This window comes from Mauremys reevesii, linkage group 4 (genome assembly GCF_016161935.1).
Source record: "Mauremys reevesii isolate NIE-2019 linkage group 4, ASM1616193v1, whole genome shotgun sequence".
In the NCBI taxonomy this organism is placed as follows: domain Eukaryota; kingdom Metazoa; phylum Chordata; order Testudines; family Geoemydidae; genus Mauremys; species Mauremys reevesii.
The window spans coordinates 92,369,985-92,396,219 of record NC_052626.1 but is presented as its reverse complement, the minus strand read 5'-3'; the positions used below and the strand labels follow the sequence as shown (position 1 = coordinate 92,396,219).

Here is a 26,235-nt window from a genome sequence, read left to right as displayed (position 1 = left end):
CAATTGTGTGTCCAAACTTGCATGAATTAGGCTTCTAAGTATCTGATTTGCACAAAAATTGTTGGCACAATTTCAGCAGCTGGCTTTGGAGACCAACTGAATATTTGACTCTTACGTGTAGAATAGGTTAACAGTTAGATACTTATTGAACTTACAGTCATTGAAAATTTGATGCTCAATATCTGAAAGAAAAAACTCAGGACTTTTTTGTTTTTAATTTAACGCTCATAGAACTAGTAAGCCAGATTGTGAAGCACTGAACTTCCTAGGTTACTTTCCCCATTGTGCACTCATGACAAACTCATGGTTGAAGGCTCAGTAAATTGATGAAATAGTAAATTCACTCTTGAAATAGCCTTTGCCACACCTTGCATTACAGGCTCCTTAGGACCATATAATTAATCAGTTTAAAGATGTAGTATTTAACAGAGCAGTTATTTAAATTGATTTTCATACAATAGACATTTACCAGTAGGATGGTGGGTGGTAGCATATCCTGGAAGCTGATGAGAAGCTGCATATGTCTGTCTGTGAAGAAGATCCGTTTCTGAGTGTGATGGATGTCCTCCTCCATAGCTTAAGCTAAATGAAGAAATTAAATGTGGGAAACAAAACACACAACCAAAGAAACAAGTCGATGAAACTCTGACAAGAAGCCAAAAAGTTATATAAAGGAAAAATATCAAGGCTTGATATCTGTGTTTGAGCAAGGACTTGACAAAAAGTGTAGGGTAATTAAAAATTGGTATTACATGAACCAGCTGGCCAGATGAAAACTTAGGTTCACAATAACAAAAAATCTACATTGCATTAACTTGAGAAAAAAGCGATATTTGCTTAGTTTAGTGATGGCAAGGAGTATACATTTTTCGAAATTTACTGCTTCGTTATCTGCATTAGTGGGCCACTACCTATAGGTGAGTCATTGCACCATAATACGTCAATTTCTTGCTCAATTTAAACTCATTTGTGTAAGTTGAATATTATTTTAAATATAAATATGTTAAAATGGCTAAACTATCGCAAGAATGAAAGAACATTTAAAAGGTTTTGTTTATTACTAGAATAAAACAGAAAAAGACAAAACTGATAGCAATAGCAAGTGGCAATATGGCCCAAAAAACCCCATTCTTTTGGGCCTCCACTAGTAAATATAATTAAATAAAAATTGTAGATCATGTTTAACTTTTATAATAAGTCATTTGAATTATCAAGCAGTTTTATCATTTTTATTGCCAGCAAAAGTGTGTAAGTGATACAAACAGTTAAAATACACTATGTCTAGATCTTTGCCAATATCAATAATGCCAATGCATAAAATAAACTAAGAAAAGCAACAAACTAATGTTTACCAATTAGAAAAGCAGATAATTGGTGGGGGGCAGAAATTACTTTCAATCTTCTAGAGGCTCAGTTCTGCAGGAGCAACAGGAACACTGAGTCATCAATGGACTTCTGACCATGGTGCAATATGATCCGGTCCAAGCATTCAAAAGACATGAGTCAGAACCAAAAACCCCATGAGATTATTTTAAAATATATCATGATTTTTAAGCCAATAAATTATAGCTTTTTCATTTGCCTTCTAGATGTTGAGCCTTTAGGGGACAACTGCCTGAACCTGTGTGTGTCTGATTGAATTTTATGCTTGGAATAATGTTAAACTCATGCCCCCGTCCCACCCCAAAAAAAAAAAAGAAAAAGAAAAAAGGCAGGCCTCCCTGGAGGCTGCTGAGAAAGGGACTCGACTAACCCTCTGCTATCCCCTGGAATGTGAAGGCAGCCACTTTGTATAAGGGAAAAACTGAGCGTTTGATGCAGCAATCATGACATCATGGGAAACTTTCAAAAAGTTACCTAATATTGCAAGAATTGGCAACTCTGTGAGCTTTGTTCCTTTGTTTTCACTAAAGATGACAAGAGCAAACAGTGTATGGATTTGGTAGGCCAGCAAGAACACTGTGCCCACTACACAACATGAGGCACTGAGCACCTTCCTGTGAGGGATATTGCTTTATTAGAATTTCCAGGCACATTTCTGTCATACCTGGCCCTTGTGATTGTGTCAGTCCTCAGTTTTTCTTCCAAATGCAGTGCTTAAGCACTCTCCTGTAGCCATCATTCCAGGCTGCCAAAAAGCGTAACTAGGGAGTCATGGTGGGTGAGGTAATATCTTTTATTGGACCAGCTTCTGTTTGTGAGACAGACCACAACACAGAGCTCTTCAGGGTCTGGGAAATGTATTCAGAGGGTCACAGCTAAATAAAAGGTGTAACGGATTGTTTAGCATAAATAGTTAACACATATTTCAAGGAAATATTCAAGGTGAAATGTGTGTTGATTACTTATGCTAAACAATTTGTTCCACCTTGTATTTAGCTGTGACACTCTAAATACATTTCCCAGATCTGAAGAAGAGCTCTGTGTTGTGTAAGCTCAAAAGTTTGTCTCTGTCACCAACAGAAGCTGGTCCAATAACAGCTATTACCTCGCCCAAATTGTTTCACTAATATCCTGGGACCAACATAGCTACAACAACACTGCATATAAAAAGATTAAATTAAAATCCTAAAACTGGCTACTGGGCACATCATTTGGTCTCACTACATAGCACATCACCACCTATGTGCAGGTGATAATTATTTTCCCCTAATCATCAATGCTCAATTTGGTACCAGCCCAGAGAGTTCTTCACACTGTTGAGCGCTGTGCAAATTTCTTCATATTGCTCAGTGGGAAGCATACATTAAGTGCTCTACCCTACCACTTTGGCAATATTTCTTTCGGAAATATATAGGATTCTATTCTGGCATCTTATTATAAATTATTAAGGAAAAAGTATTAAAGTTCAAAATATTTGAGATTACTTCTTTATAGTTCCACCTTTAGCTGTGACAATACTAACAAATCACTTGAGTTTGGCTCTTGTGCAGTGACACAAGAAATGTTTACTGATTTGTATCCTTGTTAAGAATAGTTGGCAGACATAACTGTATTTCATTATGGGTGAAGTTATTTTCTGTTCTCTCATTCTAAAAATTGTTATATTTCCAGCCCAACAGATAATTTTATAATACACACACAGCCCGTGTAAACATATGTTTAAACTTTTACATTTATATATCAAGACTGGATTGTAATACAATTCTAAACTGATCATCAATTCAAATTATACAAGTATTGTTAGCAAGAATTATATTCAGTGATACAATTCTAACCTTGTGCGATCTTCTGATCTAGAAGAAGGAATTTTCAACTTTGGTTACAATAAGTACAATTTTCAGTAACATCCATAAAAACACATAATTGATTCTTTTCCTTGTTTTTGAAAGTTGAGCTATAAATTCTCACTACATAAATTACTTCTAAGGCAGAATATCTTGTTCTTCCTTCTATAAGCAATTACAAGTAGCTGGAGTATCCTTGATTTTGCAGAAATTCTCTGGGGCAAAAGGACCCTCACTGCATGGCAGACAACCTTCTAAGGGAGGCCTCAGGCACAATGTTTAATGTGGTCTGAAAAAAGTAGGGGTTTCTAAGATCGACCCCCACATTTGCCCATCTCCCTGACAGCAATTAATTCCATCCCCAAATCAATCCTGCTCCCTCCAGCCCTCCATGAATTCGGTCCCAACCACTGTTCCACCCCACCTAATTCTGCCCGCCCCCAACTTCACCTCTGCTCCTCCTACAATTCTTCACACCCTACCCCAGGCTTGGGGGAGACTGCAGTGGGGTCCCCTCTTCCTCATCTCAGGCCAGGGAGAAGGGAAGGAGGAGGGGCAGAGAGCAGACTGACCTGTTGCTCACAGAAGAGAAAGGGAAGGAAGTAAAGAGGAGCCTCCTTGAACTGCTGTGCTCTTTCTGTTCCCTTTTTTCCCCTTGCCTCTTGGGAGAATAATGTCACATTCCTGAGTGGAGAGGGAGGAGAGCTCTGCCTCCTTCTTGCTGCATCCATGAGTGGCTGCTTTTCCCAAAAATGCAGGTGAAAAATCCAGCCAATCAAAAGGGTTTCCCATGAGGTTTGTTTTTTAAGAAATTTTATAAAAACAATAAGGAGTCCGGGGGCACCTTAAAGACTAACAGATTTATTTGGGTATAAGCTTTTGTGGGTAAAAAACCTCAAATTTTATGTCCTGCATCCGCAATGTGTTTTGACCTGGTGCACTAGAAGCATTGCAAGCCCTGGAAAAGTTGTGAAGCATACTGCCTCAAATATTTTCCCTATGGAACAGACAATTCCTTCCACACTGTGAAAAATCCACACTGGCATAATGGGTAACTTTCTGTTCAAAGTGGTCTGTTGGAATATTTTGAAATTTTAAACAATATTTGATTATTCTGATCCTTGGTGCAGACTGTTTTTAGAAGTAGTAATTGCTTCTTTTATCCACCCTTCCTTTTTTGTAATGGAAATGTAACATTACATCCAAACACAGCAAGACAACCTCTTATGTTAGTTTGGTGAGGTAGAAGTCGCTGAATGACAAAAACTGCTTGAACAGGAGGTATAATGACAAACTATCCCAAAATGGCACACTTCATAACAAAGAGCACAACAGAACTTATACCATTATCTCAAGTATGTCCACTATCTAAAATGCATTATCATCAGAATGTCAAAATTCTAACAATAATAAAAGTTTCATATTTATGTATGTCATGGAAGATATTTGAAGAACCCAACACTTCTGTTATGCTTTCTCAACCACCCGTCAGGAGTTAATGCAGCCTCAATCTCAAAAATGAATTTGTCTTTCAACACAAATATCGTATTTAATAAAAACAATTAGCTAGCAATTATTGTGCAATAAATTGTTAACAGTGGAGATTCTTATCTCAGAAAACCACACATATCCCTGCAGATCATGTAACTCATGTACTGTGCATGAACACAAGCACCAACAATCTGAAATAAGATTATGGCCTCAGGTATCTTTATGAAATATGTTTTTTAAGCACATGAATGCATAATATATTTAATGTACAAAGCAAAATTATAAACATCAAGTTTGAACGATACCATGGACGTCTAGTCCATTGTATACTCAGTTTGATCGCTTATTTTAAACAATTTCATGAAAGTTCTCACTTTGTTGAATAATCCTTCATATGCCAGCTTCTAGATTAGCTAATTTTACTTGATATAGTGGTTATAAACATCTCTAATCATATCTCATGACTAGTCTCAATTGCTATTTAATGTTCCAAAAATATTTAACACTCAACTTAAGTAAGCCATGCTCACTTTCTCATTTCTATTATAAGGAATTTAATACCACACAATTAAGTGGTTACCATGTTAGAAGGGGCTGCTGTAGGTTTGTTTGTTTTTTAAAAAGAGGATAGCAACATCTCTAGACAATGGTAGGGTAACAATTCTAATAGATTTAAAAAAAAAATCTATACAGAATCAAAAGAAAAGAAAATAAATGAAAAGAGAAACTATTTTAAATTAGTCCCTTTCCAGAGACTTCATATCAAATACTATTATTAACTTTTTATTGCCATAACAATGCTAACAACAAAAACTCTTCAGCACTAATGAAAGTGAAATTCATGTATTTACTTTTACCTCTACTAAAATACCTCAGTCCTGATGTACAACAGCCGATCATGCTGTTGTGGTACTAAGCCTCTTTTGCACCAAGAATGCTAACTATCTCAAATTGAAAGGATTAGCCTAATTTACAAGAAAAATTTTTAGATGCAATTTAAATACTAGTGTTTTTTATTTATTTAAAGGCACTTCTATAGTACTCATCAAGTACTTATAGCACTCATCAATCTACCAGTATTATCTCTATGTCTTGAATTAATTTAGTCTCCAGAGGCAAAAGCTAGCAAATTGAATCACACTAGCTGCCACTCCAGAGTTTCCCCGCAGTCTCATTTGTGGCAGATTTTGTATGTCCCCTAATTTCAGGAGCAAGTGCAGGGGACTTTATACTTTCAAGACAACAAGATTTTGTTGCAATAAACACTGTCTAGACATGAAGCCTTTTTCAGTATTGCTTTTCAGACTATAGCATTTTCTCCCAAGAAATGTTACTTTCTTACAGTTCATACAGCAAAGCATTCACAAGCAAAAAATATTTTAATATTTTATTTTCGACAAGTTTTAGAGATTACCTTTAAAGGGTGTTAAAGAGAGTGCTAGCATATGGAGAGAGGATCGTTTTGATTAGCTACCTACTGTTCTTTCAACATCCAGCTAATTTAGCAGTTCTTAAGTAAACCTCATCAAAAAGTTAAGTGATTGAACTACAGATCAATCTTTAGGCAAGCTAAGATTTAAAAAGAACTTTCAGAACTTTTAGAAAGCAAAAGAGCCTTTTGTGGGTCAAATGAACCTGCCACCTTGCTCTGAAGCAGCAACAGTTCCTGTTTCTGTTGATGGAAAAATTAGATGCTTTAAAAATCAATGGACATTTTCTAAGTCCTAATATTGCACAAGCTGCTCGAGATGGGAAATTGTATACTATCAGCCTAGGTAACAACACTGGAGACTCTTGTAGACCCCACTAAAACTAAAACTTCTAATGCTGATGCCTCTACTCAGACACACAAGCAGAAAATTGATTTTATTTTTTGTCCATGCATGTCTACAAAAGATAACAAAGCTCTCTGTCTAATAAGCTTGAACTCTAGAAGAATCAAATCAAAGAAAAAATAAATGGTTTGACTCCCAGGGGGAGATGAAGGAGGTGATTTGACCTCCTTTCTTGAGCAGCTGATTCCTGACTTACTGAAAGCAGGAACAGTTCATTGAACAGGCCTGATGCATTGCAAGAAGATTGCTATTCAAGGATCATGAATAAATGCACACAAAAGCAATTAATTTTAAGTCGCTGAAACAGATATAAACATAATCATATCAGCAGCTAGACAGGTAGAGGAAGTGCTCTTAAAAAAGTCACTTGGTATTTTGTTCTTAACCAGACTGGTGGTACACGGAGCGCAGGAAAGCAAAAATTATCGTTATTACTCTCAAAAAGGATTTCAATGGGGTGGGGGGGGGAGTAGAAGGGGGACACTGATGCTGTGATTCTTCCCCAGGCTGTGAGGCACCTCACTACCACTTGCCCTTAGCATGAGGAAGCCTTGTCTGGGCCTCCAGGGGTCAGCTCCCCAAATGCATCCACCCCAGGCAAAACAAGCACTCCCCTTTGGGCCTCCCAGACCCAGCTGTGACTCTACAGTATAGTGATTGGCACACTTCAACCTCCAAGTCCTCTAAGCCTTCCTCTGGAGTGTCCAGCCCCTGGTCCACTTGACGCTTGCAGTATTCATAGATTCACTGCTTCCAGTGAAACAGTACACCCAGCTTACCAGTTCCACCTCAGATCACTGCTCCAGGTAACACAAAACGCAGATATGTTTATTGTGAAATCAAATATAAGTTTATTTAACAAAACACAGAGATTCAAGTAGTAGCAAACAGAAGTATCGGGGACAAATGAGTACATATAAAATAAAATCAAAGCAGGCATTCTAGAGCTGAGACCTAATTAACAAGATACTCGTGTTTTAGAGCAGTGCTTTTCAAACTTTTCTTCTGGCGACCCACATGAAGAAAATTGTTAATGCCCATGACCCAACAGAGCTGGGGATGAAGGGTTTGGGGTGTGGGAGGGGCTCAGGACTGAGGCAAAGGGTTGGAGTGCGGGGGTGAGGGCCGCAGGGTGGGGCTGAGAAAGAGTGGTTGAGGGTGTGGGAGGGGGCTTTGGGGTGGGGAAGGGGGTTGGGTACAGGAGGAGGGTCAGGGCTCTGGGCTGGGAGTGCAGGCTCTGGGGTGGGGACGGGGATGGAGGGTTTGGGATGCAGGAAGGGGTTCTGAGTGGGGGGGCTCAGGGCTGGGGAAGGGGATTGAGGCACAGGGTTGGGGCACAGGCTTACCTGGGGCAGCTCCCGGTCAGCAGCGCAGCAGGGGTGCTAAGGCAGGCTTCCTGCCTGTCCCGGCACTGCGGACCGCGCTGCACCCTGAAAGTGGCCAGCAGCAGGTCCAGCTCCTAGGCAGAGGCATGCAAGCAGCTCGGTGTGGCTCTCGCCAGCAGGCACAGACACTTCCCCCTCCAACCCAGCTCCCCCGGCTGGACATGCAGTTTGAAAACCACTGTTTTAGAGTACTGCTCACCACAAATCCTTGCAGCTCTTTACAGCCAGCCTTGACTGTGACCCTCCTTTCATGATACAAGCACACTGTCAGCTTGTCTCCTAGGTGAAGGACTCGGTGTGTTTCTTTGCACTCCAAGATATATCATGACAATCCTTAGCTTTTATTCATAAACAGGACACCACCATGTTGTTTATTTCATTCTGCAGATTTCCTTTCTTGTAGATTTCACAATATCTTAGTTTGCACCTGGCTCAGTATGCAGCTAGGCATACAATAAACAATACACAAATGGCCAGACAGGGAGACAGGTGCTTGTTACCTCCTGTCTCAAAGGGACATTTTTAAGGTGTATCACCAGCTGGTAACCTGCCTAAACTTCAAAACCTTAAGAACATAATTTTTAGAATAGCTACATTTTGCAGTGATGACAACGACCAGTGGGCTACTGGCTCTTGGTTGAGATCTCACATCATCCTGCAGTGACATATTATGCCAGAGGTCGGCAACCTTTCAGAAGTGGTGTGCCGAGTCTTCATTTATTCACTTTAATTTAAGGTTTCGCATGCCGGTAATACATTTTAACGTTTTTTAGAAGGTCTCTCTCTGTAAGTCTATATATTAAATAACTAAACTACTGTTGTATGTAAAGTAAACAAGGTTTTCAAAATGTTTAAGAAGCTTCATTTAAAATTAAAATGTTGATCTTACGCCGCCGGCCTGCTCAGCCCGCTGTCGGCCTGGGGTTCCATTCACCTAGGCCGGCAGCAGGCTGAGAGGGGCCTGCAGTCAGGACTCCGGCTGGCAATGGGCCAGCAGCCAGAACCCCAGGCCGGCAGCGGGCTGAGCTGGTTCCGTCCGCTGGTTCCTGCCAGCCTGGGTCCCGGCTGCCAGCCCCTCAGCCCGCCACCGGTCTGGGGTCCCGGCCCTGCCCACATAGAGTGGGTACCTACCTTCTCCCTGGTTCTGGCCCATTCTCTTCCTCTCTCTCTGCACTGAGCTGAGGGTGGGGGTGCACTGAGCACAGGGCTGGGGGTGAAGGAGCAGGCTGGGGGTTGGGGTGCAGAGTCTGGCCAGGAGCTAGAATGAGGGAGGGGGCTCAGGGTTGGGACAGGAGGTTTGGGTGTGGAGCGCTTGCCTGGGTAGCTCCCATTTGGTGCGAGGGGTGCAGGTGGAAATGGGGCGGGTGCAAGAGCTCTCGTTTGGTGCTCAGGGTGGGGATGTAGGGGGTGTAGGAGTCAGGGCATAGGGTGTGGGGGGGGCTGGGTATGTGTGGGGAGTGCAGGAGTCAGGGCAGGGTGTGTGTGAGGGGGGTGCAGGAGTCATGGCAGAGGACTGGGGGTGTGTGAGGGGGGTGCAGGAGTCAGGGCATGGGGGGCTGGGTATGTGTGGGGGATGCCAGAGTCAGGGCTGGGGTCATGGGGGTGGTGGTGCAGGGGCTGGGGTGTGAGGGGGGTGTAGGGGCCAGGGCAGAGGGCTGGGATCGGGGGGGGTGCTTCCAGCCCCTTGCCCTGAGCGGCTCACGGCAGGGGGCTGGAGGGATACACCCTGATTCCACCCCCCTTCCCCAAGGCCCCACTCCTGCCTCTTCTCCGCTTCCTTCCTGGTCTGAGCAGTGAAGGCGCTGGGGCTCCTCTTCTCCACTCCCTTAAAAGGGCCATTGGCGGCAGGGAGGGATAGGAGGCAGGGCACAAAGCAGCACGCTGAGGGAAGAGGCGGGGGAGGGGGAAGCTTGGCTGCCGGCAGAGCCTGCCCTACAGCAGCAGTCGGCAGGACCAAGCTTGCTTCTGCCCCCGGCCCTGCCAGAGAGAGCAGTAGGCTGGGGGGCGGAGAAGAGCGGGCTGGGCCGGGCAGGATTTTTAATGGCACACTGCTGCCTGCTGGAGTCCCGGCCATCAGCCCCGCTCAGCCCACTGCCGGGATTCTGCAGCGGGCTGAACAGGGCCAGCGGCGGCCACAGCGTGCCATTAAAAAAATCGGCTCGCATGCCATCTTTGGCACACGTGCCATAGGTTGCTGACCCCTATATTATGCATATATCTGACCCAGGGATCCCTATAAAACTTTATGTACCGTTGGGCCCTTTGCCAGTTGGCACCAAGGGGTCTCTGTATTATAGATGCCTCTATCCTCTTCCCTGAAAAACGAAGGCTGCTAACAAAATTTACTAAAGACTCTCAATCTCTAGGAAAAATATTGAGAAACTTGATTCTGACTAATCTAATTAGAAATACTGTTCTCTCTAAATTATAGCAGATATGTAAGTTATTTGTAAATTGAGGTGTACTTTACAACTCATTTTTCTTTAGCCAATATATCTGCCTTTATTTTAATCTCTATGCATATAAATTCAGCTTGTTTGTATTGACTATTGATATTTAATGCCCAGAATGAAAATATGCTAATAATGATATCTGTCCTTATCTATAACCTGTGTTTATTCAGTGTCCCTGAGAATATTACTTGAGGACATTACTCGAACATAATATAGACGATGCTTAGGACAGAAGGAAGATCACATGACTATTTAACCAGTATGAACTTGAACTGTTTACTGTAACAGTAACACAATTCAGCATCATTTGCTATACTCTGGGTACTGATTTTAGTGTTATTGAATTTTTATTTATCTGCGTCATGGCAATGGTCCATCTAGCTCAGTATCCTGCCTGCTAACAGTGGCCAGTGCCAGATGCTCCAGAGGGAATGAACAAAACAGGGCAATTAGTAAGTGATTCAGCCTCTGCAGTCCAGTCCCAGATTTGGGCAGTTACAGGTTTAGGGATCCTCAGATCATGGGGTTGCATCCTTGAACATCTTGGCTACTAGGCATCAATGGACCCATCCTCCACGAACCCAATTCTTTTTTTAAACCCAGTTATATTTTTGGCCTTCACACCATCCCCCGACAAGAAGTTCCACAGGTTGACTATGTGTTGACTGAAGAACTACTTCCTATTGCTTGTTTTAAATATATTGCCTATTAATTTAATTGGGTGACTCCTGGTTCTTGTGTTATGTGAACTATAAATAACACTTCCTTATTCACTTTCTCCACTCCATTCAAGATTCTATAGATCTGTATCAAATCCCCCACTTAGTTGTCTCTCTTCTAAATTGAAGAGTCCTAGTAGTCTTAATCTCTCCTCATATGGAAGCTGTTCCATACCACTAATCATTTCTATTGCCCTTCTCTGCCTCTCCCTTTAAAAAAACAAAAAAAAAAGATGGAGTGACCACAACTGCACACACTATTCAAATGTGGGTTTACCGTGGATTTATATAGTGGCATGATGATACTTTCTGTCTTATTATCTAGCCCTTTCCTAATGGTCTCTAACATTCTGTTGGGGTTTTTTTTGTTTTGTTTTTTTGACTACTATTGCACATTGAGCAGATGTTTTCAAAGAACTATCCACAAAGATTCCCAGATCTTTTTCTTGAATGGTAACAGCTAATTTAAACCCCATCATTTTGTATGTATAGTTCAGATGTGTTCCAAGGTGTATTTCTTTGCACTTTTCAACCCTGAATTTCGTCTGCCATTTTGTTGCCAGTCACTGCCTTTATTGAGTTCCCTTTGTAACTCTTTACAGTCAGCTTTGGACTTCAACTATCTTGCGTAATTCTGTGTCCTCTACAAACTTTTTCCAGTTTTATGAATATGTTGAACAGCACTGGTCCCAGTGCAGATCCTTGGTGGTCCCACTATTTACCTCTCTCCACTGTGAAAACTGACCATTTATTCCTAGCCTTTTTTCCCTACCTTTTAGCCAGCTACTGATCCATGAGAAGACCTTCCCTCTTATCCCATGACCGCTTACTTTGCTTAAGAGCCTTTGGTGAGGTACCCTGTCAAAAGTCCAAGTACATTATATCCACTGGATCACCCTTATCCGTGTGCTTGCTGACAGCCTCAAAGAATTCTAATAGATTGATGAGGCATGATTTCCCTTTACAAAAGCTATGCTGACTCTTCCCCAATATATCGTGTCCATCAACATGTCCCATAATTTTGTTCATTACTATAGTTTCAACCAATTTGCCTACTACTGAAGTTAGGCTTACCAGATTGTAATTGCCAGGATTACATAAGAACATAAGAACATAAGAAAGGCCGTACCGGGTCAGACCAAAGGTCCATCTAGCCCAGTATCTGTCTACCGACAGTGGCCAATGCCAGGTGCCCCTGAGGGAGTGAACCTAACAGGCAATGATCAAATGATCTCTCTCCTGCCATCCATCTCCATCCTCTGACGAACAGAGGCTAGGGACACTATTCTTACCCATCCTGGCTAAGGAAAAAATTTGAGGAAAAAATTTAATTAAGTCTCACAGCAAAATGACCACAGTAGTGTGAATTTGTTATTTAATTTACTATATCTATCTCTATATAGAAATGTATATATAATTTTGCAGTCATTTTGTTGTGAGAATTATATACATTACTCACAGTAAAATGACTGCAAAATTTATATATATTTCTATATAGAGATAGATAGATATAATAAATTAAATAATGAATTCACACTATTGTGGCTTTTTTGGGTAATCTTGATTGCTAATTTGGCTCCTGAGCCACTGAGTATCAGTGATTTAGCCTCTCCACAGTGGCCTTGTCTGAATGCTCCTTTAGCAGTTTGGTTGTTTAGTGTCCCCACTGATTGTTTGGCAGACTTTCTGCTTCTGAATTTTTTTATTTATTTATTTTATTGCTGTTGGTTTTTGTGACTCTTGCTAGTTGCTCTTCATAGCCTTTTTAGGCCTAATTACACTTTTACACTTGACTTGCCAGAGTTTATGATCCTTTCTATTTTCCTCAGTAGGATCTGACTTCTGATTTTTAAAGCATATCTTTGTGTATCTCACCATCTCTTTTACTGTTGGCATTTTTTGGTCCTCTTGCTGTTAGAATTAATTTATTTATTTGGCTAGATATGCATTCAGTGATCTATTACAGCATAACTTATAATCATTGTCTCCTGGGCTAATACACCTCTGCTTTCAACTTTAGAGTTTATTAGTCCAGGCAATATTATAACCTCAAATAGTCCCCACTTTCAATTATCCTGCACAACTATGGAGAGTATGTTTGAGATGCCTGTGAGTTGTATGGAACACCGCTCAAGACATTTTTGTGAAATTTTCACCATTTCCTAGCTCTCAATCACTCAGATGTGAACCTCCAATAAAAAGAAGTTTAGTAGTACAGCTTATCTACGTATGCATGGATTGGGTGAATACAGAGCCAAATTCCATAATTTATGTGGGTTTGTTTTGTTTTATAGTGAATATATTTTGTATTTTAAAAAGCAAAACAACACTTTCAAAGCTAAAAGGAAACAGTCTTCCTTTTATTTTGTTTTTCTTATAGCTGAATTCTTTGACTAAAAAAAAGTCCATAGTAACTGAAGGCCGAGGTATTCTTACAGCTACTAAGTATTTTAATACTTGAATGCAAGTGCTGGCTTGTCTGCTTAAGATAAAAACCAGCTACAGAGTTCTTAATAGCAAAGACAATTACAATGCCATTTTCATGAAATTAGTTCAAATACATTTTGAACTATATATTTGAAAATAATTTATATCTATATGACTAATTTTAAACTTCAATATTAAGTGATCTCGAAAGGTGAGTTTGAACTTTTGACCTTATTGGCTTCTTTTTGGTGTATAAAAACAGTCTGAATTATTTTTTGTTGTTGTTAAACACACACATTCAAAATTCAGTAAAGCTGGTCAAAATTTTCTAAATTTCAATAGAAAAAAAAAAGGGACACATTTTCCACAATTTTTGTAGCTGTTTTTCAATCAGCTCTAAAATTCAGGACTATCTACCCAGGAAGCAACTGGAAAAGTGGTGGGATTATAACATCAGAGAAACACTGAAAATTTATTACTTGAAAGAGAAGTAGTCATTTTTATCCAAGATTAAAATTCTGATTTCATTAAACCCTATTTAACAAACACCCAGACCCGTTCACTTAGGGCTGAGAAATCTCCCAAAGTTACAAGCTTCAAGGTAAACAAACAAAAACAGGCAAAAGAAGACTTTACACTCCTGATATTTTCAAGTTAAAAAATAAGCATTATTTTATTTGGCTGGCATGTTGGGAAGAAGGTGATTGTCAGGCTCTTTTATACATCATTAATGAACAAACAAGGGCACAAATCTAGTTTGTTTTTATTTTGTAGTTCTCCTTTAAAGGTCACAGTTTATTTAAAAAAAAGTTAAATTACAGTGTATCTCCCTCTTCCACACCATCACCAACCACTGCAAGGGGAGAACTTCCAGTCTCTTCCCTTCCCATCCTTGCTGCTGGAAAAGAACAGAAAGCTCCCAAGTAACTTCCTTTCACCTCTTCCAATTTTTGCAACCTCTCCCTCAGATCATACTGGTACCTCTGCTGCTGTCCACAGCTTTCCTAAGTGGCAGGTGATGGCAAGATCTGACTCGTTTCACTGCTACCAATAGCCATTCTGAATATTAGTTGTGACACTGACCAGAGTATCATATATCTTACTCTACAGCCATCTGGAACCTTGAGAGCCCTACTGACAATTACTGTTGGGGAAGAATGACTACTTTCTTCCTTCCCCCCCCAAAACTAGTATTCTAGTATTGCAACACAGTGAAATAAGACTCCAGCCAGTTTAATTGCTGCTGTTCAAAACTCCATTGGGCAGCTGTGAAATTGATGAGATCATGGCAATTCCTGTTTACTGCTAATTTAGTTTAGAAAGTTGCATATTCAGTCTGATCCACATTGGGGCATTAGTTCTCAAAGGAGAACAATGGCATATAATGAATCATGGACATCACTTCCTGAAGCACCTAAGCTTGAGAACGCGATTAAAAAAATAATTGTGATTAATCACGCTGTTAAACAACAATACCATTTATTTTAAATATTTTTGGACATTTACTACATTTTTTAAAATATTAATTTCAATTACAACAAAATACAAAGTGTACAGTGATCACTTTATATTTATTTTTTATTACAAATATTTGCACTGTAAAAAAGTTATATTTTTCAATTTACCTCATACAAGTACTGTAATACAATCTCTTTGTCATGAAAGTCGAACTTATAAATGTAGAATTATTTACAAAAAATGGCTTTCAAAAATAAAACAATGTAAAATTTTAGACCGCACAAGTCCGCTCAGTCCTACTTCTTGGTGAGCCAATCAAGACAAACAAGGTTGGTTACAATTTGCTGCCTGCTTCTTGTTTACAATGTCACCTGAAAGTGAGAACAGGCATTCCTTAGCAATTGGCAGAATAAGTTGTTGGACTGAGTGGACTTGTAGGTGCTAAAGTTTTACACAGTTTTGGTTTTAAGTGCAGTTATGTAACCCCCCAAAAAAACATCTGCATTTGTAAGTTACACTTTCATGATAAAGAGATTGTACTTCAGTACTTGTATGAGGTGAATTGAAAAATACTATTTCTTTTATCATTTTTACAGTGCATATAACTGTAATAAAAAATAATATAAAGTGAGCACTGTGCTCTTTGTATTCTGCGTTGTAATTGAAATCAATATTGAAAATGTAGAAAAACATCCAAAAATATTTAATAAATTTCAGTTGGTATTTTATTGTTATAAGTGCAATTAATCACAATTAATTTTTTTAATTGCGATTAATTCTTTTTAGTTAATTCCATGAGTTACCTGCGATTAATTGACAGCCCTATTTTATTACCGTGTCATTTTATTATCTTCTGCACTTTCTCCGTCAATTATCTCTTCTTTCCACCCCCAGGATAACAACTATGATGTCATTAATAAATAATACTTGGCCCTTATACAGAACTTTTTACTCATATCGCCAAGCGCTGCACAAGGGAGGGTTAAAAGATCAGTTCCCCCAAAATTTATTACTAATATGTTCATTATTAAAAATATACTTTGTGTTACTTGGAATTGTGCTCTATGGAAAATAGCATAACGGTTGAGGCCTATTTTACTATGGCTGGCGTGCATATGCTTGCATTAAATTATATTAGTGAAATATATCCGTAAAATGTTATTTAAAATTATATTTTAAAAGCATACCATTAGCTCATGAATAGGATTAATCCCATTAGCATTTTATTAAAAATAAAATGAATTTCAGCAATTGAGACTGTGACGCTAGCAAATCAGGTGCCAGCTCAGGTCACAACCCCAGGCCAATTCGGTTGGGGTGTTAGTATAGATCAAAGTGCGTTCTGATGTTTAAACTTCATGAAAACTAGTGGAATGATACTTGTATTGTTTTCACTTAACTGTTCCTGTCATAATGTAACAGCAAACATTACCCTGTAACTAAATAACCCATCAAAGAAATCTTGTGAAATGCTTATGAAGGACCTAAAGACTTAACAGAAAATGCTAATTTCAAAGTAAATGGCCATTATGTATAATGGTCGGAGGTCAAAATACTAAGTGCATTCCTCACACACCATCATCAAAGAACAATCCCAGGTAGGTAGAGACACTGTCAGCTTGCTTACTGATTGAGATACTATAAAGATGGGTTCAAGAAAAGATTCACTCTCTCTGAACAATCTGGACTCTTACAGAGACGTGTGCCAGATGCAAAGTTGAGATTTCCCAGAAACAATCTGGGTACCATGAAAAGACTTTTGAGAAGCAGGCAGTTTATTACATAACTGCCACCATTTGGAGTTACAAAATGTGATTCACCTGTACATGTATTTTACCTGCCATAGCCTTTTAATAACGCTCATTTTTTTTCCTTAGCTAATAAACCTATAGTTAGTTTACTATATAATTGGCTGTCAGTGTTGTCTTTGGTGAAAGATCTGAAGTACTAATTGATCTGGTAAATGACTAGTCTCTTGGGACTCGGATAAACCTGGTGTAGTGTGATTTTTAAGTGTTCAAGTGATCTTTTTTATCAGAAAGTTCACTTTGCTTGGGTGGCAAGATAGACTAGAGAGTCTAAGGGGACGACTGTCTGTGACTACATGACAAGACTGGTATAGTGATCCAGAAGTTCACATTTGTTACTGGCTTGATGAAATCTAATTATAGAACATATCACCAGTGTGGGATATCTGCCCTTGTTTTCAGACAGTCTGCCCCGACGTAGGCACTCAGTCATGAGCCACTCCAGAGAGCATGACAGCATGAGATACTTTAAAAATATATATATATTGTATCATGGTGCCATAACTTGTCTTGAGCGGACACAACCGAACACTAATGTCAAAATACCAATCCATAGGAAAGTTTTGCATTTTATTTCTTAATGTACATTTTATATTCTAATTATATGGAATACTGTGTTAATGCAACTTAACCACAGAAGAGTCAGGATGTACACATTTATGTTTCCTGGATCAACTGTAACTTAGTCACTTTAAGCATAAACACTTTGCATTTAATAATTCCTTTCATCATAAAGCAGAATCTCAAAGCATTTTACAAACAGTTACTTAACCCTCATAACACCCTGTGAAGTATTACATGGGGAAACCAAGACAGTCACAAAAAGCTAGATTTTCAGAAGAGGTCAGCACCCACAATTGGGATCAGATTTTCAAGGGCTTAGATCCCATATAGGCACCTAAATAAGGGTCAGATTTTCAAGATTTTATGTAGCAGCTCCCATTGTGATACTCGTGGCTAGATTTTCAAAAGAGCTCAGAACATAACATACTGAGCTTTTTTGAAAACCTGGCCCTTAGTGACTCAGCCAACACCCTACTACACATCAGGAGCAAAGCCAGGAGTAGAACCAGTACTTAAATTCCTCACTTATGACCACAAGGCAATTCTTGTTCCCTATATTAAATGTATATAATAAAACTGCTATTGCCTACATATGTACATGCAACAGCTCTGAGTAATGACTGGTGTGGAAGTCAATGGAAAGCCCCATGACAGCACAAGGGTCTGCTCCCACATATCCAGTTGGAGGATCTCGCTCTCAATTTTTTTTTTTTAATTTTCCTTAAATCTACATCTCAAACTTAATGTGGCATTAACAGGATGAGTTCGTTTGATTTTTGCAATTCCTGGTCCTTAAAAGAAAAAACATCCCAGGACATTCATATAAGACTATGTAGCATTTAGTTGAGTATATAATCATTCAAATAAAATCAGTTGTGGTTGTTTCACTATAGCTCTATCAGGAAGCTGTGCACTGCTCAAAAGCTACAGAAAAATGATGGCACCCAATTTTAAGAAAAAAATAACTTTACTATTTAAAACAAATTCCTTAAATATGCCAGAAGCACTAGTCTTCATTTAGGATTTAATATGTCTTAAACCTGATGTCTAAAACAAAAACAATTAGCATTTTAAGAGTACAAAAATAAAATTTAAACAACTGCCTTAACTGGTATAAAATTTTGAATCTCTTAAAGAAAAACATCACAGTGGGAGTTTCAGGGAAAAAAGATCAGAGGAAAACCCTAGCACTCTGGGGGGGACTGGCTGGCTCAGATGATTAGTAACCTGGAAGTTACCAGTTTCAGTAAGGACTAAAGGTGGTTGACAAATAATGGCTATTTGAAAGCCTATGAGAAGCAGGAAGCCTCAGAAGCTCACTTTGACTGGGGAGAAGAGGGGTGCACTGAGCAGGGAGAGTCAGGGGCAGTGGGGCAATGTCAAGATGTCAGGGATAGGATGGGGTGTGGTTCCTACCTGCTCCCCAGACCAGTCTCAAGCACTGAGGTGGCCATTCCAGAACTTCAGAGTCCTGCTCTCACTACCCCCTCCCCTTGCGCACAGCTTACAACGAACAAGCACTGAAGCAGAAATATAGATCAGACTCCACAATATTTCCATTGCAGGGGTGCTTACCCCCAAAACGTCATGGTTCTACTGCCCCGATGAGAAGTCAGTTTGGTAGTATCGTTATTCCTGTTGCCAGTAAACAAGTGACCACAAACCTAAAGAGCCCCACTTCTAAATGGTGCCCATGGCAGTCTCAACAGAGAGTCCAATAACTGGATGGATATAGAAAACAAATTATCTTCCAATTCTTAGCAGTGGTCTTTTCAGATCAGGAATGAGCCACACTGGTGAGTCTGCATGGAGAAGCTTGCATTGCTGTGAGCTATGCTGTATCTGTCCTCTAGATAAACAGAAGCCCTCAATCTCCAGAGTTGTCAAGTCAACACCACATTCACACACGCACACAAATTCAGACATAAAAGTTAATCTCCCCCCACTAGAAAGTTCATGAAGACCGGGACATGGTTTATAATGGAAGAACACTCTCAACCACAACTGGTATTAAACTTTAGGCAACACAATCTCAAATGCCTGAGAAGGGGCCAAGGGTGCCACATGATCCTGAAGTTCAGAGGACACAACTGATTTTCATGGCCTGGCCCATATCTTTGAAACCTTTCAGGATAGCTAAGGGAACCCCACAGCTATTTTAAATGTCTCAGCACTGTGTCTGTAACAAATTACACAAGAAGTGATATTCTTTTCCACTCACTGACTACTGAAACAGCAAATAAACCTGGAGTTAGAAGATCCCATGGAAGATGTGGAGAGGAGAAGTCTAGAGTAAGGAAAGTAGATGAGAATTTGTACATTCTTTGTACAAACTTTGACATCATTTAAAATTCAACAGTTGTAGGTGTTTTTACCTAATGAAAGCAGTGATCTTTCTAAATCCACCCTCCTTCCTAATAGCCCATCCTGCCAGTTTCATCAGAATGCTCCAAAACAAACAAAGGCTAGGCAAAAAAAGGCAGAAGAAACAAACAAAGAAAGCGAAAGGGCAGCTGCTCTGGCCTGTAATACAGAAAGGGATTAATTTTTCAAAGAAGCAGGAAGGAAGAAGAAAAAAAGACCCAAAAACATTTAGGGACTGAATGTCTTTTTGCACTGGTAAAAGGATATGTAGCCTGTCTCCTCTAGAAGCATTTGTTTCAGGAACCTATTCAGTGGCCTGTGTGAAGTGTTCATATTCTTATGGACAAAGGCCCACCCCAGAAATAAAAACTGGCATCTTCGTAGGTACTCTAAAGAGAGGTCAAGGACTGAACTAGCATGGAGACTGAGGCTATGTCTACAGTGCACTTTCGACAGTAAAATTTTTGTCTGTCATGGCTGTGAAAAAAAAATCCCCCTGACCAACAAAAGTTTTACCCACAAAAAGCACCAGTGTGAACAGCGCTTTGTCAGTGGGAGATGCTCTCATTGGGGGTGGTTTTATTTTGTTGGCAGGAGAGAGCTCAGAAAGAGCAGCTAACTGCGTACCTTACAACAGCACTGCTATAGCAGCACAGCTGTGTGGCTGGAAGGTGCACAGTATAGACCAGGGGTCGGCAACCTTTCAGAAGTGGTGTGCCGAATCTTCATTTATTCACTCTGATTTAAGGTTTTCTATAAGTCTATCTATCTATCTATCTATCTATATATATATATATATATAAAGGTTTTCTATAAGTCTATATATATTGCTGTATGTAAAGTATATAAGGCTTTTAAAATGTTTAAGAAGCTTCATTTAAAATTAAATTAAAAGGCAGAGCCCCCCGGAACGGTGGCCAGGACCCGGGCAGTGTGAGTGCCACTGAAAATCAGCTCACGTGCCACCTTTGGCACACGTGCCATAGGTTGCCTACCCCTGATATAGGCATAATCTGAATTGCTGTCTCACATTTAGAAGTTCTCCCTGCAATTCAGGACTTGGTGGGGCACAACGAGGTATATCACTCCCCTTTTACATCTACACTGCATTCTTTTTTCAGCAGTGTGTAGAGTAGGTATTTGTTAGCCGCTCTAGCACGGGTTTAAGTAGCAGTGTAGAACAGCTTAGTAAGTGAGGTACAGACTCTCCTGAAGGCTGTGGGTATGTACCTGAGTACATATCCTACACAGCTCTTTGCTTGCCCAAATCATGTCTTCCTGTCTACACTGCTGTTTTTAACTATGTAGTATCCGGCTACCTCCCAGCTGCTGAAGTCTTTTCCTGTGATGTGGAAAAGCTCCAGCAGTGAGCAAAGGCTCTGGCAGCTCCTGGCTGCTGGATCGCTTCCCCACTGCAGGTAAAGACTGGCAGCAGGGGAGGTTCTGGCCACTCTGTTGCAGGGAACGGCTCCAGCAGTGGGGATCAGTTTTTCCCCTCTACCTTCTTCCACCAGAGCCTTTCCTCATGGCAATGAAAGTCTCTGGCAGCAGTGAGTTGCTGAAACCTTTCCCCGCTGCCTCCCCACTGCCAGAGCTTTTCACTGACATGTGTAGCTACATATACCATACACGCTGCAAAAAGTGGTGTGCAATGTAGATGTAGCCTTAGGCAGGGGCGGCTCTAGAGCCCAGCGGGGCAAGCACCCGCCTGGGGCGGCCCTTTCCCAAGGGGGCGGCAGGCTGGGCCGGTGGACCTGCCGCAGTCATGCCTGCGGGAGGTCCACCGGAGTCCCGGGACGACCGGACCTGCCGCAGGCATGACTGCGGACGGTTCGCTGGTCCCGCGGCTCGGCTGGACCTCCCGCAGGCATGACTGCGGCAGCTCAACCGGAGCCGCCGGACCAGCGAACCGTCCGCAGCTGCGGGAGGTCCAGCTGAGCCGCGCGACCAGCGGACCCTCCGCAGTCATGCCCGCGGCAGGTCCGCTGCTCCCGCGGCTCGGGGGTGCCTCCCGGGCATGATTGCTTGGGGCGGCCAAATTTGTAGAGCCGCCCCTGGCCTTAGGCCTACTTTTAACCTGTCCTCTAAATAGTTTTATTTCAGTGTTTGCCACTGAAAATTGACATTAAATGTTGATTCATAAGAGAACTGGTATTCAAAGCTTTGGCTTGATGAATCCAATGTAATATAAAGATTCCTTTTTTGTTGCATAGTTCATTTTGAATTTCTAGCAAGCCCATTACACATCGGGATCTGTGGATAATTGAGGACTATGGGGTGAGAGCAGTTCAGTCTCCTTGCTACTTCAGTCTTTGACCTTCTTGCTCACCCCTAGAAGCAGGCCTTCAAAAATAGTGGACACACACCAACAGGGCACTGTGGGGATTCTTACACTGTCTCTACCTGTGTTGAACTTGCAACATGAATAGTGTTAGACTTTAGTTTTACGTGCTGTCAATAAGTTTGGCCAATATGACCTATTTTTAAATGTGCTTACAATGTTTATTTAATCATTTGTTTGTGTTTTTCTCTTAAGTGTTTAAAATATTCAGTAAAGAAAAAGGCTTTAGTTTCAGGCCTCTAAAAGATCATTACACTATAAACACTTAAAACAAAAATAATATTAATAACTGACAAAATACATCATTTGTTTATACCTTTCACAATAATTTAACTTGGTTAAATATATATTTTTATATTTGTGCTTATTTTAACATGTATTATTTATCTAGAGTTTGTATAATCTAGAATACAAAATAATATTTGCAAACCAATGCATCTAGACTGTGACCTACAGCTACACTGAGTTGTTACAATATGGTGTCAGTCTTCATATGAGAAAAAATGTGCAGATTAAAAATCCTTATAGATTTGTTGTTTTCAAATTTACTGTATATGCCAACAGCAAAGTGCTAAACCTCCATTTTGGTGAGTTCCAATATTCATTGTCACTGTATGTAATCTGAATAATTGAAGAGTTGCTATATAAACATGGAATGCATTAAATATGAGACTCTTGCAGGGAGAAGGGATGTAGACAGAGCAAGCTGTATTTTAAACCACTTAACAAGGGTGAGGTGAACCCTAAACTCCTCAATACAGGAAAACCCACTTTCAAAACCCAGGGAAAACCCATCCCATCACAGCAGGGGGAAGAGGAGAGGAAAAGGGAGATGTCAAGTTTAAGTGGCCAAATATTAGCACAGCAACAAGAGATTCCATTTTCATTTTATGCTTACACTAACACTGTATTTTGCCTTTATATACTACAGTAATTTGGAGCTGCATATATACCTAAGATAGACAGATAATAAAATAAGAAGCCACACAGAGACTGACCACTTGGAAAATTTTAGGATTGGTATTTTTTTTAAGTTAACAAAGTTAACCTGAGTTATACAATATATAAGCAAACCTGACCCTATGAACTATTTTGTAAATAATATTTTGACTTTTAATTTTTTCTCCCAGCTTTTTAAAAAAGGGGCTGAATCCTCTTGGACAAGTTTCTGCACAGAGGGAGCACTGCACTTCTGAAAATAGATATTTATAAGGAAAAGGAGACCCTGAACAACAGGAGAGTAATAAGAAGATGCTATAATCCAAAATAAAGGATGAAACAAAGCTGGGAGTATAGCGAAGAGGTTTGGGGTGAGATCATAAACACGGGAGCTTCCCCATGGTGGTTTAGGATGAGGTCACCAGAAGCTCTCAATGTCCCAGCATTTGTAGCCTCGCAATTCAGGGGCTGCACCTACAAGACAGTATTGTTCTTGACACTGCATCTCTCATTAGTCCATGCCGTTAACAAATTGGACCACGCCTTCCACTGGGCCGCTTTTAATGTTGCCGTTTCGCAGTTTAATGCGCTGGGAGAATGTTACTCCTTTGTACAGATCGCGAAACACGTTCGCTATATTGGGCTTCCCTAGGAATCGCTGGAGGGAAACATGAACTCTTGAACCCTAGTTGCAGATTTAACACAGACCTTTGGAGAAGGCCAGCAACTTTCCCTGCTCAGGTTAGCCTCCCCCACTGACTGCTCAGAAGCTGGTACAAACTCCAGCCCTGGGACCGCAGATTAGAGGAAAGGTACCTCCTGCCAGCCTGCATCCACCCCCCGGGGCCCACTGCTGCGGGGGGAGAGAAAGAAAAGCTGCCCTGGCCCTTGCGAACGTGCGTGGGCCGGGCCGCTGGGACGCCAGCCCGGATTCCAGCTCGCCCCCGCCAGCAGCGCGCCGTGGCCCAGTTACTGCCCCGCGGCCTTGCTCCTTACCGCCGGCCCCAGCTGCGCCCCAGAGCCCGGCTCCGTGCCCCGCGGCTCCCTCCTGCAGCCCCCGCTCCCTGGAGGGCCCAGCCCCGGGGGACGCCCCTCGGGCCCTCCCCACCCGCGGGAAGTTCTTCTCCGCCCCGCCTGGCTCGCACCGCGAGGTGCAGGCCCCCCCGGAGAGGTCGCCGCGGCCGGTGAGCCCCACGCCCCCATGCGGGGAAGGCCCCGTCTCAGTCCCCGGCCTTTCCTGGCGCAGCCCCCCGGCGGACTCTCCTTACCTGGGCTTGAGGCTGCCCGCGCCTCGCTCGTAGGCCCAGGCGGCGGTGGCGGCCGGCTGCGCGGCGGCGGCTGGGGCCAGCGGGTCGGCGAAGCTGGGAGTCGGCGGGTAGTTCCTGTCCATCATCGGGGCAACGAGCGGGGCGCGGGGGCTGCGCTCGGGCGCTGTGTGCGGGGCGGCGGCGGCGGCAACGGGCACCGAGCAGGGCGGGTGGGAGCGGCCCCCCCTTCCCTCATGCGGGGCGGGCAGCGCCGCGTCCCCCCGTCGCTCCGGGCCAGGCCGCCGAGCGCCTCCTCCCCCCGGCTCAGCTCCGGGCGGCGGCGGCCGGCGGGCGGCTCAGGGGAGCTGCTCACGGAGGAGGCGGTGGCAGGGGCTGCGAGCCGCCCAGGCGGAGACCCATGTCGGGCTGCTCCTTCCCAGGATGCACCTCCCCCTCCGCAGCTCACTGGGGCTGATGGGCTTCGGCTCCCGCGGCCAGGGGGCAAGGGAGGCCGGGGGTGGGGATTGCCTGGCGGGGCAGACACCACAGGGCAGCGCAGGATGGGTCGGGGCAGGGCGTGGCTGTAATCTAGCCTCGGAGAAAGGAGGCGGCTTTAATCCCGGTTGAAAGGGGGCCGCAGCCTACCTATGGGGGTGATCTGAAAATATGGTGGGGAGATGTAATCCGGATGGGGTGGTGGTAACCAGCCCCAGAGAAGGGCTTTAATCCAGACCACGAATGCCAGGGGGTATTTAATCCGGTGTTTGGGGGGGTGATAATCCGGAGTCCCTTTGTGTGGGAGAGGGAGAGGAGTGCTAATCCCGGGGATTCCCGGGTCTCAGGCCGAATAGTGTCCCTCGGTGGCGGCCCAGACGGGGGAAGACCTTGAGCTTCATTAAGTGCTGAAACATAATTTTCCTTCTCGGTCCGGAGCTGTGGCAGGTAAAATGCCTGCGCTTTGCCACGCGCACCCCGTGCCCTCCAGCAAGCTTGCTGTGGCCACCCGTGTTATACAGGAGGAGGCATGTTCTCCTTCGCCGTTCGCACTGGGGGCGGCGGCGGGGAGAGAGGCGCCCGCGCCTTCTCCAGTCCCAGCGGATCGTGTCCCTGCAGCTTGTCAAATTCGCGGGTGAGGTAGTTGTTATTCTCCCCCATATCATTTGCGGGCAGTGATCGCTATCCTGGAGAAGGAGGGATGATTCCCTCAACTCCCTACTTGCATTTCCCCGTGAAGCCTCCAGCTCCATACGTGGTGGCCCCCTCCACTTTGACAAAATTTCCCTACGGGGGAATGTGGTGATTTGTAGCTTATATTCTTCAAACCAGGTGAGATATGTCCCACTCCGAAGTTTACATTCAAAAGCAGGTGCCAAGCAGCAAGGATTTGTTATAATGATAAGATTCTGAACTTCCTTTTTCCCCACCAGTGACCCAGCTATCACCACCACCGCAGACTTTTCCTTATTCATATCCCTAGATGGGGAGATTATCTTTTGGGGATTAATTTAAAAGCAGTTATACACAGTTTTCTCCCATTGTTGAGGAAAGGCTTTGTTGTGAGTGTGTGTGTATTGCTGCTGATAATTTACAATCTCACTCAGGCTTTGTAAAATTTCCCTCAGTCCCTGCTATCCCAGTTTGAAAACAGCTCTGTTGCAGACAGTTCTGTTTCCTGGAAGTTGTTTGTATTGTTCCTTCAACAGCGGGAATAATAAAAAGAATCAGTTCCTCACATACCAGTAGACAGCATAGATATAAACTATTCAGAGAAGGAGAGGAGCCATTGAAACGAAATCAAATACCTTGACATATTTTGCACTATGTTGGCTTTAAAGGTGTAGACAACTTCTAAACCTGTTACAATAATAATCAAAATACAAGATTTAACTTAAGTACAATTAGATAAGTTATTCTTGATTCTCACATTTTTCTCCTTTGTTCTTTTATCATAATATTTGTTCTATTAAAATATCCGAT

At 42.2% G+C, this 26,235-nt stretch overlaps 1 protein-coding gene across 3 annotated transcripts in view; it reads right to left on the bottom strand.

Moving 5' to 3' along the window:
- The window catches only part of QSER1 (glutamine and serine rich 1), a 76,197-nt gene extending 51,381 nt beyond the window's left edge, over positions 1–24,816 (bottom strand). The window contains exons 1-2 of one of the 3 annotated variants that reach the window (XM_039535366.1): positions 24,280–24,816; positions 470–582 (exon numbers count right to left, since the gene is read on the bottom strand). In XM_039535366.1, the coding sequence (XP_039391300.1) occupies positions 470–582; positions 24,280–24,404 (238 nt within the window). In that variant the 5' untranslated portion in view covers positions 24,405–24,816. Of the gene's footprint in view, positions 1–469; positions 583–1,352; positions 1,413–24,279 lie in introns of those variants that run through there. The other 2 variants (XM_039535367.1, XM_039535368.1) reach the window with 2 other exon arrangements.
- Positions 24,817–26,235: the final 1,419 nt, after the last annotated feature.